Source organism: Sander lucioperca, chromosome 12 (assembly GCF_008315115.2).
Source record: "Sander lucioperca isolate FBNREF2018 chromosome 12, SLUC_FBN_1.2, whole genome shotgun sequence".
Classification (NCBI taxonomy): Eukaryota; Metazoa; Chordata; class Actinopteri; order Perciformes; family Percidae; genus Sander; species Sander lucioperca.
Genome location: NC_050184.1, coordinates 23282902 through 23300401, shown reverse-complemented (window position 1 = coordinate 23300401; position 17500 = coordinate 23282902). Strand labels below are relative to the sequence as shown.

Below are 17500 nucleotides of genomic sequence, written 5' to 3'. Positions count from 1 at the left end.
TTTGGCTGATTATGCATTGAATTATGCAATCGCATAATCACGTTTTTCAGCAGGGACAGAGTAGCGACAGTTCCGCGTGAATTCCCTGCTACTTGAAAACAAAGAAGATGGCTGCTGCTGCTGGTGAACAGCGGTCTTTGGAGTCGGCTTTGGCCGCGACTCTGGAAGACTTGGAGTTCAGCTTTTCTTTGAGAAAAGAACAAAGAACGGCTCTGAAGTCATTCTTAAAAAAGGAAGACGTGTTCAGAGTTTAAAGTTGAATCTATCAACTAGCGTTGCTCTGATTGGTTGGAGAGCTATCCTATTGGGTGCAGAGGGAATTTGAAAGACAACCGTTTATCCCGCCGCTCGGATTGAGCCCAGCCAATGGGGAGTTCCCAGACCAAACATCTGGATGTGGGTCAGACCCAGACCCAACATCTGGAGGTGGGGCTGGCTGGTCAGGCTAACAGTGGATTGGGAGCAGCTAAAAATGACAAGTTCTACTTAACGAAGGGTGTTTTTTTGACCCTGATTCTCCACCGGTTGCGTCTGTGCTGCGTTCTGTGATATTTATTGAAACTCTAATTGTCCGTGGTGCTGTAGACGAGACATAATAAACGATATTGGCTGACTGGATAATCTCGCCGTTCCCCTTCCTGCCCGGCTGTCTCAACGCCCCGCGGCTCACGTGAAAAATAGATCTGGGGCGGATGTTTAGTGGAGCGGAGAGCCGCTTCACGCACGCTTCTGGCTGGGGGGAAATAGCGGTGACACTTGGTCAGTTTCAGCCCTCGAAAAGAACTCAGAGCCATTATTCAGCATTTTTTGCACACATGTGAAGACTCCATAGGGACTGGAACCCTCCTGGGATGAAGACTTTACAGACCAGTACGGTTCGCTTCACCTGTGCGTTGTGACCATAACATGCTTCCGGTCCCTTCTGCCCTGAGGCTTCATCAGAGCTGAACCAAGTACTCTGTCTGTTAGTTCATTTAAAGAGGAGGTACAGCACACACACACACACACACACACACACACACACACACACACACACACACACAGTCACACACACACACACACACACACACACACAGATACACACACACACACACACACACACACACACACACACACACAGTCACACACACACACACACACACACACACAGCCACACACACACACAGCCACACACAGTCACAAACAGACACACACAGCCACACACACAGCCACACACACACACAGTCACACACACAGCCACACACACACACACACACACACACACACACACAGTCACACACACACACACACACACACACACACACACAGTCACACACACACACACACACACACAGCCACACACACACTCTCACACACACACACACACACACACACACACACAGTCACACACACACACACACACACACACACACACACACACACACAGTCACACACACAGCCACACACACACACACACACACACACACACACAGCCACACACACACACACACACACACACACACACACACACACACACACACACACACACACACACACACACAGTCACACACACACACACACACACAGTCACACACACACACACACACACACACACTCACACAGACACACACACAGTCACACACACACACACACACACACACACTTCTCACACACAGACACACACACACACACACACACACACACACACACTCACACAGTCACACACACACACACACTTCTCACACACAGACACACACACACACACACACACACTTCTCACACACAGACACACACACACACACACACACACACACACACACACACTCACACAGCCACACACACAGACGTCATATTATATCAATGCATGAACACACACATACACACACACACCCGACAGATTGTTACATGTTGTGCAGACAGGAGGCCTGCTGGTGACGCTTAATGAAAAACAAGACTGCGACACACACACACACACACACACACACACACACACACGTTGTCATATTATATCAATGCATGAACACACACACACACCCTGCTGTTTATGATAAAAAGAAGGAGGTCAGAGCCTGGACCCTGGCCCCGCCTCCTCTGTCTTTGCCCTCAAGACACACACACACACACACACACAACACACACACACACACACACACCTCATTAGCTTATATTTATCACTTTCATCAGCGTCATGTCACATCATGTGTCTGATCATTCGTTGGTTCGTTAGTTTCCCCCCCCCCCCCCCATCGTCCTCTTTTCCAAATCTAAGCCCGGTCCCCTGAACCCGTCTCTTGGTGGGTTTCCCTGCTCCGTTTCCATGGTTACCACTGCAGGCCATTACCGCCATGAATAAGAACATCACAATCTCCCCCCGACCTGAAATAACCCCACTGCAGGCAGACACCCCCCCCCACACACACACACAGACGCACACAGACACACACCCCCACACACACACACACACAGACGCACACACACACACACACAGACAGACACACCCACAGACAGACACACACACACACACACACACACACACACACACACACACACACACACACAAGATACCTTGCAGTGTTTAGTTTTCATACTTTTATCATATATCATATTTATATTGCATATTAAACCGTTATTAAATGTCAGCTTTTGTCCATTTTTATCTTCACTTGTGTGTTTAGTTTGTGAAACGCACTGTGTGGATGCAGGGCAGCTCCTTGTTGAGTAACCAGGGCAACGAGAGTCGTCCCTCGCCGCGGTAACAGGAGCGGATCCTCTCTCTCATGGCCAGGTTGATGTCGTGCAGCGTGAACAGACAGAGGACGGTCTCTCGGGGAGGGTTGGAGCGATTCTTCTGGCCCTGGAGACAGGAAAACCAAATACCAGTCAGAGGACGAAGAATCTACACATTTAACAACTAACGGAGGATAATACCAGGAACAAAGAAACCCATCATTACAGAAAGACAGCAGCACAGAGCCAGGAGAAGGAAGGACGGACAGAAAGATAGAAAGAAAGAAAGGACACAGAGAGACTCAATGTCAACAAAGGGGAGAAAGCCACATATCTGAAGATGTAAAATAAACAGAGAGGAGACAGAAAGAGAATAGTTACAGAAAAATGATGGCATATTTTCTGGTGTGATTGAACTGTATTTTTTGAGTTACTATATAGGCCAACTTTGATCTTGACATATAGGCTAAGCATTCTGCAGCAAATCACAGTAAACCCACTATTAATTACATTATCTTAATGCAGTGTAACTACTGTAGCATGTAAATAATGCACCTCAAATACAAACGTGGGCGTTCAGCAATCGCTATTATATCTAATCAACAGCCACGTGCAATTTAGCTCGCAGGTGAAGAAAACAGACAAGGAAAATCACCAGTTAACTTCATTTAAATTTGCAAGACCAGGCTTAAATGACTGACTACATAAGTTATACCACTTACAGTTCTCAAGGACGCACACACATCATCTCAACTAGCTAGTTATCCTCGCGTGTCTGCGCTATTCTCCGACATGCACTCTCACAATGCAGCCCTATTTCTGATACCGTGGGGGGCAGAAATGTTGCTGTGGGGGGGCCGCCACGGTCACATCAACATAGAGGAAACACTGGACAAAGAAAGTAACCAGGAGAAGAGATGGGGGAGATTGTTACGACCCCTCCCTGTTCTGCCTGCTGTTGGCTTCTCTGGCTCTCCCGGCTGATTGGAGGACACCTGGGTAGACCTCAAGTGGTTCCCAGGTTCTTAGTGAGCTAATGTTTATATGATAAAGTAGGCCAAAGTTCAGCAATAGCTACATTGTTAGCTTCTAGCAAAAAGTCAGGAACTGCTAGGCACCGTTAGGAACTGCTAGGCACCGTTAGGCACTGCTAGGCACTGTTAGGCACTGTTAGGAACTGCTAGGCACCGTTAGGCACTGCTAGGCACTGTTAGGCACCGTTAGGCACTGCTAGGCACTGTTAGGCACCGTTAGGCACCGTTAGGCACTGCTAGGCACCGCTAGGCACTGTTAGGCACCGTTAGGTACTGTTAGGCACTGTTAGGCAGCGTTAGGCACTGCTAGGCATCGCTAGGCATCGTTAGGCACTGCTAGGCACCGTTAGGCACTGCTAGGCACCGTTAGGCACCGTTAGGTACCGTTAGGCACTGTTAGGCACTGTTAGGCACCGTTAGGTACTGTTAGGCACTGTTAGGCACCGTTAGGCACTGTTAGGCACTGTTAGGCACCGTTAGGTACCGTTAGGCACTGTTAGGCACTGTTAGGCACCGTTAGGTACTGTTAGGCACTGTTAGGCATCGCTAGGCACCGTTAGGCACTGCTAGGCACCGTTAGGCACTGCTAGGCACCGTTAGGCACCGTTAGGTACCGTTAGGCACTGTTAGGCACTGTTAGGCGAGGACACTAGTTATGTGTCTCAGCATGGCCATCTAGCGGTAGGGGGTTTAAACACAACATAAACGTGAACCACTGTCTTACATGAATATTTTTGAATGTAAAAAAAAAAAAAAAATGATATTGCCTTTTTTAAAATCGATACAGTATTGCAAAACAAAATATTGTGATACTCAAGTGTATTGATTTTTGTCTTACACCCCTACTGCACGTTAGCAGTGTACTGATGAACGTATGCAGAATGAGGCACAGCCAGAGTGAAGAACAACAACAACGTAGCCTAAGTAAAAACAAAAGGTCGAGCAAAGCCAGGAGCTGAGAGCCATCCAATGAGGAGCGAGGATGCTGAATCAGCTGTGAGAAGACGGGGGAAGGAAAGAAGGAAAATCAAAGTAAGAAGGCAGAGCATGCTGGCAAGGTCTGACCTGTGAGAAGACGACGAATAGGACGTCGTCGTCCTCCGACAGGCCGAGCGCCTGGGCCAGCCGCCGCCCCGGTTTCTGTCTGTAGGCGGCCTGCACCAGCCGGTACTCCACGCCGTCCTTGGTGCAGCCCAGCGGGAACTCCACGTACGAGTAGAACTCCGTGTCGTTGGAGCACATCCGCACGATCTTCGACGTGAAGAACTTCTCGCCGCCGGCGTCCATCTGCGTCAGCTGCGTGTCGAGCTGTAGCGTGAGGAAGTACACGTAGCTGCGGCTGGAGAAGCCGTAGACGTAGTAGATGTCGAAGGCCGGGTAGAGGGACAGCGTGTCAGACGGGATCTTGATCTGCGAGGAGACGAACTCGTCCTGGTAGACCAGCGAAAACATGTTGACGCTCTCCTCGTCCGCCACCAGCTTCCTGCTGGACAGCGTGGGGAAGTACTCCGACTTCCCGTCGATGGCGGCGCCGATGAAGAGGCGGCTCCCGCCCTTCGCCGGCTTCTTCCTCTTCGGGTCGGCCGACCAGTCGTCCTCGCCAACGACCACGCCTGGAGAGGAAGAGGAAGAGGGAGAGGAAGAGGAAGGACACGTTCAACACAGATTTTGATAATGAACAACTAAACACGTTGCACACTGGACCTTTAAATTACGAGATATAACTAGGGCTGCAACTAACGATTATTCTCATAGTCGATTAATCGATTAGTTGTTTGGTCTATAAAATGTCAGAACATGGTGAAAAATGTGGATCAGTGTTTCCCAAAAAGCCCAAGATGACGTCCTCAAATGTCTTGTTTTGTCCACAACTCAAAGATCTTCAGTTTACTGTCACAGAGGAGAGAAGAAACTAGAAGATATTCACATTTAACGAGCTGCAATCAGAGAATTTTGACTTTTGTCTTAAAATATTACTCAAACCGACTAATCGATTATCAAAATAGTTAGCGATTAATTTAAGGGTTGACAACTAATCGATTAAATGATTAATCGTTGCAGCTCTAGATATAACTAGGGTTGGGTACCGAAACGTGGTGCCAACAGGGCACCGGTTCCGACCTAAACGGTAGTAACGAGACCGAATAAGAACGAACATTTCGGTGCCTTATTTCGGAGCCTGACTTTTCACTCCACTCACCAGCAGGTAACGTTAGCCTCCCTTTAGCTAGCAGCTGGATTAAACAGGTTAAAATGCTGACAGCTAACGTTAAACAGTGTAAAGTGTGACTGTATTTCAACAGTCTGCTCTGCAGCAGCAGATGACGACGTCGGAGAAACACAGACGGTGCGTTCACTGAAACTGGTAACCTACAGCCTCGCGGTGCATTCAAAGTTATTGTAAAATACCCTTTTCCCATCTGGTGGTTGTTTTTGTCATTCAACAGCAATTTACTGGTGAAATAAGTTATTGTTTATTATAAGTTATAGTTACTACATTACTATTAAATCATTTAATTTTGACAATATGGCCGTAGTAATAAACAAGTTGTTCTTACATGTCACCAACTGTTGTTTAGTACCCTTCTTTTTTTTTTTACTTTCTTAAAAAGTATTGGTTCAGGCACCGTTTAGGCACCGGCACTGTTTTAAAAGTACCGCTTTAGCACCGGTATCGGCAAAAAAACAAACCATACCCAACCCTAGATATAACTAATATTAATATCACAGCACTGTGAGCGTCTGATGAGAGGAATCCTCCAGTGGGAAGCGCCTGTGTTTGAGAGCAAAGATGTGAGGACTGACGTTGTCAACGTCGTTGTTGTTGTCAATCATCTGTCGTTTTGTGCTGACAGTTTTCATTCAGGTTTTTGTTTAGAACGGCAGCTGATTTGCAATGAAAACCTGCAAAACATTTGGACTCTCTGACACATGATTGACACCGGCAGGTTGAAATGCTTCTCCAGCTTTAACGAACAACGTCGGGAGGAAACACTGGAGCTCGGTTTAGCTTTTTTTTGGCAGCAAAATTACCAAAAACTTTGATATCAGCACAAAAGTCTGCTGAATGTCTTTAATTAGAAAGCTGCAGTGGAAAAGACAGCAGGGACTTAATGGAAGTCTCTCGGAAAAAGTCTTTTTGGGCCAGAAGGCATCACGTGACGTTGCAATTCCAACTGTTGGGCCGCTATGTTCAAACTGCATCAAAGCCTGGCGCACGTTCTGAGGGCCTCACCTGCCTGTCTGTCTCACCTGTCTGCCTGTCCGTCTGTCTGTCTACACCTGTCTGTCTGTTTCACCGGCCTTTCTGTCTCTCACCTGTCTGTCTGTCTGTCTGTCTCACCTGTCTGCCTGCCCGTCTGTGTGTCTAAACCTGTCTGTCTGTCTGTACCTGTCTGTTTCACCGGTCTGTCTGTCTCTCACCTGTCTGTCTACACCTGTCTGTCTGTCTGTCTGTCTGCACCTGTCTGTCTGTCTGTCTACACCTGTCTGTCTCACCTGCCTGTCTGTCTGCACCTGTCTGTCTGTCTGTCTACACCTGTCTGTCTCACCTGCCTGTCTGTCTCACCTGTCTGTCTGTCTGTCTGCTGCTGCTCACTTGTCTGAAGTGCCGCCTGCCTGTCTGTCTGTCTCGCCTGTCTCTGTCTGTCTTACATGTGTCTGTCTGTGTGTCTGTATATCTCACCTGTCTATCTGCCTCTCTCTGTCTCTGTGCATTTAACGTTAGCCTGGGTTAGCATTAGCTGGACGATTTTATAAGAAGGATTTCATGAGATCTAGCACTGTTGATGACTGCTGGTTTGGATACTTTCTCTTGATTTTCTACCTGTTCAGGTGTATCTGGCCCCGCCCCTTCCTCCCCAGCTTACCTGCCATCCCATCAGCCTCTCTGGCTCCAGACAGGTAGTGCTCTTTGCGGTGATGCGGCTCCCCCAGCTTGAAGAGATCCTCCAGTCTGAGGAACTGGCAGACGCCCTGCCAGATGGAGCCGCACGCCACCAGTCTGTTCCCAGTATAATCCACCAGTAAGAGCTTATTCACATTATCGGACGAATTCAGTCTGAGGGCAGAGACACACAGACAGGTGGGACGTTAGACAGGTCAGCAGCAGACAGACGGGTGACACAGTTGAGACAGAAACACAGAGACGGAGAGAGGCAGATAGACAGGTGAGATATACAGACACACAGACAGACACAGGTAAGACAGACAGACAGGCAGGTGGCACTTTAGACAAGTGAGCAGCAGACATACAGGCAGACAGACAGGTGAAACAGACAGGCAGACAGACAGGCAGACAGGTGAGACAGACAGAAAGGCAGGTGAGACAGACAGACAGACAGGTGTAGACACACAGACAGACAGACAGGCAGGTGAGACAGACAGACAGGTGTAGACAGACAGACAGGTGAGACAGACAGACAGGTGAGACAGACAGACAGACAGACAGACAGACAGGTGAGACAGACAGGCAGGTGAGACAGACCGGTGTAGACAGACAGACAGACAGGTGAGACAGACAGGCAGGTGCAGACTGACCGGTGAGCGCAGGCCCTGACACTGGGCGGAGGGTAACACTTGGCGTTGTCCTCCACCGGTCCGGTCATGTGACTCCTCAGCTCCGTCAGATTGGCCGATAGCTTCAGCACGCGGTTGACGGCGCCAACGAAGACCTCGCCGGTCCTCTGGTGGACGGTGAGGTGGGTGAGGGAGGTGTCGAACGCCCGGTACACCACCCTGCCCGACGCAGCGGAGGGAGGGAGGGGGAGAGCCGGGGCAGACAGGAGGGGGGAGGAGAGGAGGAGGAGGGAGAGGAGGAGGGAGAGGAGGAGAGGAGAGGAAGAGGAGGAGGAGGGGAGCATGGTGGACAGAGAGAGGAGGAGAGGATGGAGGGATGGAGAAGGAGAGGAGGGGAGGAGGAGAGAAGAGCTGGCTGCAGGTCTGATGAAGAGTCAGCTTCACTGGGGCATGGCTGTGGACAGACAGACAGAGAGTCAGACAGACAGTCAGACAGACAGACAGACAGACAGACAGACAGACAGACAGACAGAGAGAGAGACAGACAGAGAGTCTGACAGACAGTCAGACAGACAGACAGACAGAGAGACAGACAGACAGACAGAGAGTCAGACAGACAGACAGACAGACAGAGAGAGTCAGACAGAGAGTCAGTCAGACAGACAATGACAATGGAGAGATTAACTGTGTGTGTGTGTGTGTGTGTGTGTGTGTGTGTGTGTGTGTGTGTGTCTGTGTGTGTGTGTGTGTCTGTGTGTGTGTGTGTGTGTGTCTGTGTGTGTGTGTGTGTGTGTGTGTGTCTGTGTGTGTATTGATCTGTTTCTGTCTGTCTTCTCCCAGATTCTCTCATAAAGCTTCAGCAGCTCCGGTAACACTGAGCTGAGAGGGAACTTCACTCTCATCCTGGCAGCTACTTTACTACTCTGTTTACGTTTGATTGACAGCTCTGATCTCTCTCTCCCTCTCTCCCTCTCTCCCTCTCTCCCTCTCCCCCCCAAACACCAGAAATCTCTCTTATCTTAATCTATAGTGGTGAACGAGTCAAAATGGAGGCTTGTCTCCCTGGAGCAGGAAGACGTTTCCGTTGGATCGCTGCATTGAAATGCTGCATGTGTTCATGTGTTCATGTTCTCAGCGTGGGCGTCCGGTGGGAGTTAAACCCTGCGCTCTCCGCTTCATATCGTGCTTCTGGCTTCTCAGCTCGGACACATTAATCAATACGAGAGACTATGAGAAACTGAGCGTGGAAACTGAACGAGGCCCAGCTCCTCTTCTGCCAGAGATGTCTCTCTCAAAACATTTACATTTCTCCGACATGTTGATCGCTTTCACGATTCTTTTATGATCTGAGATTTCTGCCATCAAATGAGCACGCTTTTTATTTTGATGCTAATTTTGCATTTGCAAACACAAATTAAATAGTCATAGAGAGGCGAAGTCCCCCCCCCCCCCCCCACACCCCGCCTTCCGGTGAACCACCATGGGACCTTATTTCGTGAAAAATGTGTCCGGTAGTGAACGGGGAGAGAGAAATAATGATTAGATCCCGTTTGAATAAAAGATCATTTAGTGAGCGGAGAAAGTCTCGGTTTGTCGTAGTACCACTTAGTTTGGTGTCAAACAGACACACACACACACACACACACACACACACACACACACACACACAGACACACACAAACACACAGACACACACACACACACAAACTCACACACACACACACACACACACACACACACACAAACTCACACACACACACACACACACACAAACACACAGACACACACACACACACACACAAACTCACACACACACACACAGACACACACAAACACACAGACACACACACACACACACACACACACAAACTCACACACAGACACACACAAACAGACACACAGACACACACACACAGACAGACACACACACACACAAACAGACACACACACACAGACACACACAGACACACACACACACACAGACACACAGACACACACACAAACAGACACACACACACACAAACTCACACACAGACACACACAAACAGACACACAGACACACACACACACAGACAGACACACACACACACACAAACAGACACACACACACAGACACACACAGACACACACACACACACACAAACAGACACACAGACACACACACACACAGACACACACAAACAGACACACACACACACACACACACAAACAGACACACAGACACACACCAGTATTTCCCATACATTGATATATTTGTGAATGTTGACCTCTCTCTCTCTCTCTCTCTCTCTCTCTCTCTCTCTCTCTCTCTCTCTCTCTCTGAGAGATGAATTAATACCATTGATTATTCTACACTCCATACAGTAATGTAGATGGCGTGAATAACAAGTTGCTTTATCTCACATCAATCTTCCCCCCCAGAGAAGACGGCTGGAGTTCATCCACAGTTTAACGGTTAGTATCAGGATTTTATTACCGGTATTTATTCTGGGTTTTCACTGCATAGAGAAAGTTTTAGCCAGCGCCAAAGGAATAACACGAGCGCCAAAGGAATAACACGAGCGCCAAAACGTGTGATTTTCAGCAGCCGGCCTCCCTCCCTCTCATCCACAGTCACTACTGTTGGCTGAGTCCTGCAGCGCCGCGGGTTCGAATCCGACCACCTGCCCTTGGCTGCGCGTCGTCCCCCATCTCTCTCCCCCTTTCAAGTCTATCCACTGTCACTACTTAAAGTGTAACTCTCACCAAAATGCAACCAAGGGTCTTTTTGTGAATGTACGCGAGTCAAACGTTCGTTTAAAAGCATATTTAGGACAGAATCGCCACTTTTAAGATGTACCGTATTTTAGTTTTTGGGTGAAATGGCCTTTTGAATGGGAGTGCTAGGGGAACTTTGATGCTAGCCTCAAAATAGCTATTTTTAAACCACTAAGAAGGCTCGACACAACATGAGACTTTGCTCCAAGTATCACCAGGGGCTCTACACCTTAACGAAAGACTTGACAACATTAGTTGTCTAAAAGGCCATTTGACCGAAAAACGAAAATACGGTAAATCTTAAAAGTGGCGTTTCTGTCCTAAATATGCTTTTAAACTAAAGTTTGACTCAGGTACATTCACAAAAAGACCCTGCAAGATCCCCAGTCTCTACATATGATGCCAACAACGTTAGATGTGAGATGATTGTCTTTAGTGTCTGGGAGGCAGTATACCCACTAACAAAGCTCCAGGATTTCCATATACCCACTTAAAAATGCCCAATGACACATAACAACATTATATTTTTGATATATTTTGAATTGTCATCTGTGTTTTTCTTCTTCACGTAGGTTAAATATTCAAATTCCCTCTGCACCCAATAGGATAGCTCTCCAACCAATCAGAGCAACGCTAGTTGATAGATTCAACTTTAAACTCTGAACACGTCTTCCTTTTTTAAGAATGACTTCAGAGCCGTTCTTTGTTCTTTTCTCAAAGAAAAGCTGAACTCCAAGTCTTCCAGAGTCGCGGCCAAAGCCGACTCCAAAGACCGCTGTTCACCAGCAGCAGCAGCCATCTTCTTGGTTTTCAAGTAGCAGGGAATTCACGCGGAACCGTCGCTACTCTGTCCCTGCTGAAAAACGTGATTATGTGATCTCATAATTCAATGCATAATCAGCCAAAGTCTGCATATTTATGCGGGGGGGGGGGGGGCGCATTTTTTCAAATACGCCGCACTTTCGCCGCATAAATTGCCGATTTCCACGCAAAATATGCGGGGCTTGCATGATTTCATAATCCCTGCATTTTCTTTGCAAAAAAGTCCCATATATCTTAGCAGAAGGTTGAAAAATATTGCGTTTACTTCACACAAGAGCAGCCGTTCTCCCCTGTTGCCATGGGAACGTTATGAAGTGATGTAATTACGCGACGTGAACGTCATCGAAAAGCTGCAAACCCCGCGATGAAGCCACGATGAAACCGCAAGTTCCCGCAATGTCATCGCATAAAATTGCATAAATATCCCGCATATTCCATCACATTTTTTAAGAAAACGTGCCGCATAATCAAGGATTTTTGCACCGCAACAATCACAAAAAAACTCCGTATTTTTCTGGAAGGACTGGTATTTGTCTCTCCGAGATCAAGTCCCATGGTGGTTCCACTAAAACAGGGAGGGCCCTAATTCTGAGTATCAAAAACAAGTGCTTCTCTCTTTGAGCAGAATCACAAAGCTGTAATATGTGAACAGCGAGTGACGGCTCTAATGAGTCCTCGCAAACTAACGGCTGTAATCTGCCGCCCTGTCTGGTTAATGACGGTGACAGTGTGGGATTTTACACAGCGGCAAATTCAACACGACTTCACACGGGACGTTCTTAACGCAGAGGTCTGCGGCTTCATTACGACAACTTAAGAAGATGAAGGAGCGGTTTTTAGGAGACGTCACGTTGCTTTGATTAATCCCAGTGACAGCTGAGCTCAGATATACTCGTCACACGTCAAGACGCCTGCATCACAAAGCTGCGTCAGCGCCGGTGATGATGAGGTCAGAGACGCCGTTGTCTGGATGGAGGATAATAAAGTTTTTACTCCAGCGGCAGAGAGGTAGAGAAAGCAGAGTGCAACAATTAACCCTGTGACACACACACACACACACACACACACACACACACACACTTTAAACACACACACACACACACACACAGGGACACAAAGAGGCAGTGAAAGATCAGGACATTAGTTAATTAGCCTGCTGAGCTGAGAGGGAGACCAGAGAGAGGAGAGGTCGACAGATGGACCTGGGTGTGTGTGTGTGTGTGTGTGTGTGTGTGTGTGTGTGTGTGTGTGTGTGTGTGTGTGTGTGTGTGTGTGTGTGTGTGTGTGTGTAGACAGCTGCAGACAGAGGAGACAGATAGAGTTTCTCTAACTGGACTACGATTTCATACGATACGATACCATCCATTACCCTGCTGAACCGGAGACTGTGTCTGTGTGTGTGTGTGTGTGTGTGTGTGTGTGTGTGTGTGTGTGATACAAAAATATAAATAAGGGAAAGTTATTTTTGTGCATTATAGAGTCGAGATGTAACGTACTGAATATAGAGTCGAGATGTAACGTATTGAATATAGAGTCGAGATGTAACGTACTGAATATAGAGTCGAGATGTAACGTATTGAATATAGAGTCGAGATGTAACGTACTGAATATAGAGTCGAGATGTAACGTATTGAATATAGAGTCGAGATGTAACGTACTGAATATAGAGTCGAGATGTAACGTATTGAATATAGAGTCGAGATGTAACGTACTGAATATAGAGTCGAGATGTAACGTACTGAATATAGAGTCGAGATGTAACGTACTGAATATAGAGTCGAGATGTAACGTATTGAATATAGAGTCGAGATGTAACGTACTGAATATAGAGTCGAGATGTAACGTACTGAATATAGAGTCGAGATGTAACGTACTGAATATAGAGTCGAGATGTAACGTATTGAATATAGAGTCGAGATGTAACGTACTGAATATAGAGTCGAGATGTAACGTATTGAATATAGAGTCGAGATGTAACGTACTGAATATACAGTCGAGATGTAACGTATTGAATATAGAGTCGAGATGTAACGTATTGAATATAGAGTCGAGATGTAACGTACTGAATATAGAGTCGAGATGTAACGTATTGAATATAGAGTCGAGATGTAACGTATTGAATATAGAGTCGAGATGTAACGTACTGAATATAGAGTCGAGATGTAACGTACTGAATATAGAGTCGAGATGTAAGCCCTGTGGATCTGTTAATTTTTCCGATCCCTGATCCAGCTATTTTTCTTAATATCGGATCGGTGCACCCCTAACTTTGACATGTAGCCTCCAGGGCCAGGGATCGAACCACCGACCTTCCCGTTGATAAACGACCACTCTACCGCCTGAGCCACAGCCGCAAATCCTGCAGAAAAATAACTCTCGTAAACACGAGAATTTGTTCGGTACAAAGAGAAACTCACTTTGCACTAGACCCAAAATCACACAGCTCACACGATCAGTTTTCTCCCGAATATTACATTTATCAGCTAATTAATCAAAGCTCGACTTCAGAACAGGCTGAAGAAACCCACAGCAGGAAGAGCTTTTTCTTTCCTCTGAGGAACAAACACTGCAGCCACAGACGTCTCTCAGTCTCCGAGTTACGAGACGAGATAACTTTCCATTTTTACTGAGCCAGCTGTCTACAGCATCACGTTTTATACGAGCTTTACGTGTCAAACTACGGCCAGCAGCACCTTCTATGCTCCCAGGGGGAAAATGTTCCCGCCACTATAAGTCTTAGGTGCAGCACCTAAGCTGAATCAATGTGCAATGCGCCACAAAAAAGCGCCAAAAACGTTTTAAAAACAGCATCAAACTACCTAAAAGACTTTTCTCAGACCTTTAGCTTTAAGTTTTGTCTTTAAGCTTTTCGAGTGTTAATTTTTTATCATCTGCTCTAGCTCTTCCAAAGTTTTAGACACATGTATACAGTGGCTTGCATAAGTTTATGATCCTATGCAAAAGTTGACTAAAAAGAGGGGAAAAAAAAATCATCTTTTGGAAATTGATTAATTACAAAAATGAGGAAAAATCCAACCTTTAAGGACACCAATTTTCTTTGTGAATGAATAATGTATCGTAAATAAATAAATGTTCTTCCTTAAAATACAGGAGGCATAAGTCAGTCCACCCCTATGTTAAATTCCCATAGAGGCAGGCAGACTTTTATTTTGAAAGGCCAGTTATTTCATGGATCCAGGATACTATGCATCCTGATAAAGTTCCCTTGGTCCCCACATCATCACATACCCTTCACCATACCCCACATCATCACATACCCTTCACCATACCCCCACATCATCACATACCCTTCACCAATCTCTAGGTATGGTGAATGCCTAGAATATACAATACATATACAATACATAGTATACATACTTCTAGAATCACAATTAATGGAAATCGCAAAACAGGGTTCAACAGTAAGCGTTGCCCGACGGCCCGGGAAAAAGTTAAACGTCACTTTGGGCAAGTAAATCTAACAACCCAGTCGCCCAATTGGTCGTCATCGTATCAGAAAAAATTTGATCTGAACGGGCCGTTGGCCAATCAAGAACTGAGTTGGCGCTTGATCCTTTTTGATGTTTTTTTTCAACATTATTTTACACTTTTGATGCTTTCAACGTTTGATTTTTTTTTCAAAATTTTTTTTGAAATATTATTGTTTACATTTTTGAATTTTTTTTTTTACGTATTTTTTTTCCCGAAGTTTGACTTTTTTGACGATATTTTTTTACGTTTTTATTTACATTTTTGACGTATTTTTTTTTTGTTTTTTGACGTATTTTTTTTTCTACCCTTTTTTTCCAACATTTTTCCTTGGAATTACTTTTTTTAAAGGGGCAATTTAAAATTGGCTTTGGGCAGGTTGACGATATTTTTTTGACGTATTTTCTTTGTTTTTTCCCGAAGTTTGAGTTTTTGGACGATATTTTTTTTCTACCCTTTTTTTTTGACATTTTTCTCCAAATTTTTTTTTTTTTATAGGGGCCAGTTCAAATTGGCTTTGGGCAAGTACAAATTTTTTTTTTTTTTATTAGTACAACTGAAAAACTGGAAAAAACCTTAGCGTTGAACCCTGCAATACAAATCCAATCGGCGCCCATGTATCGTGAAAGAATTGAATTGGGACAAAAGCATATATGGTTCCAGCCCTACGCAGCGGGAGGAGAAAGGACAGCAGAAAACACCCCAGGCCGTCCCTCAGCCTCCATCACCTCCGCCCCCTGCCACCCCTCTCTGACCCCTCCGTCTCTGTGACTGAGGCTCTGTTTAAATCACGGGCTCCAATAAACACGCAACAAAGACACATTGTGCTGCAGTTTCCTGGTGGAAAAGGCCGCGGGGGTTAACCCAGGCGGAGAGCGCTGCTGGGTGGTCTGGCAGAGAGATAAGGAGATAAGAGACACAGAGATGGACGGGATGATGAGGCATGACAGAGTAGGGCTGCAGGGGTTCAACAATGAGGGCAAAGTTGTTTTTTATCAACCTGGACACTATGTCGCCATGTTTCTGTGTCTAAGTGTCTACCAAAGTCCGTCTTGGTTCATCTTTCCACTGTTCCAACAATCACCACTCTGGTTTGGTTGAAATAAACCCTTAATTCACCCATTTACATGTGGAGATATGCTGGCTCTATACACGCTAAAAGTCCTGATTATTTACATGGAGTCTGGTGGAAATATGCTGGCTCTATACACGCTAAAAGTACTGATTATTTACATGGAGTCTGGTGGAAATATGCTGGCTCTATACACACTAAAAGTCCCGATTATTTACATGGAGTCTGGTAGAAAAATGCTGGCTCTATACACGCTAAAAGTACTGATTATTTACATGGAGTCTGGTGGAAATATGCTGGCTCTATACATGCTAAAAGTCCTGATTATTTACATGGAGTCTGGTGGAAAAATGCTGGCTCTATACATGCTAAAAGTCCTGATTATTTACATGGAGTCTGGTGGAAAAATGCTGGCTCTATACACGCTAAAAGTACTGATTATTTACATGGAGTCTGGTGGAGTTTGGTGATGGGGATTTCGGGGCTGTTTCATTTTAAACTAAAATGTTTGTGTCTTTTATTTTGACAAAAAAAACAGCAAAAATGTCAGACTATCCTTCTCAAAATATCCTTTTCCTTTTTTTCCCCTCGATATTAAAAAATGTTTTGGCACATTTGTTTTGCAGAAGACTTTGATTTAATCAAATAAGTATAACCAGTATAAATAAGATATTACCGGTAAGTATAAATATAAAAAGTATATTCCCCCCCCCCCCCCGTGTCTGTGTGAGTGTGTGTGTGTGTGTGTGTTTGTGAGAGTGTGTGTATCTGTGTGTGCGTCTCTGTGTGTCTTTGTGTGTGTGTGTGTGTGTGTGTGTGTGTGTGTGTGTCTGTGTACGTGTGTGAGTGTGTTTGTTTGTGAGATTGTGTGTATCTGTGTGTGCGTCTCTGTGTGTCTTTGTGTGTGTGTGTGTGTCTGTGTGTGTTTGTGAGAGTGTGTGTCTGTGTGTGTGTGTCTCTCTTTGTGTGTGTGTGTGTGTGTGTGTGTGTGTGTGTGTGTGTGTGTGTGTGTGTGTGTGTGTGTGTCTCAGACCATCATCGGTCCGTCTGCCTGTTATTTCATTAGAGGGTAACACTGTCGATCACATGACTCTGTTATGGT

The 17500-nt window shown here is 45.9% G+C and overlaps 1 protein-coding gene across 1 annotated transcript in view; it reads right to left on the bottom strand.

Moving 5' to 3' along the window:
• The window catches only part of LOC118496489 (plexin A3-like), a 41560-nt gene that overhangs the window by 5401 nt on the left and 18659 nt on the right, over positions 1-17500 (bottom strand). The window contains exons 2-5 of the mRNA XM_036008374.1: positions 8280-8712; positions 7610-7800; positions 4806-5353; positions 2669-2833 (exon numbers count right to left, since the gene is read on the bottom strand). Coding sequence (XP_035864267.1) covers positions 2669-2833; positions 4806-5353; positions 7610-7800; positions 8280-8602 — 1227 coding nt within the window. The 5' untranslated portion in view covers positions 8603-8712. The remainder of the gene's footprint in view (positions 1-2668; positions 2834-4805; positions 5354-7609; positions 7801-8279; positions 8713-17500) is intronic.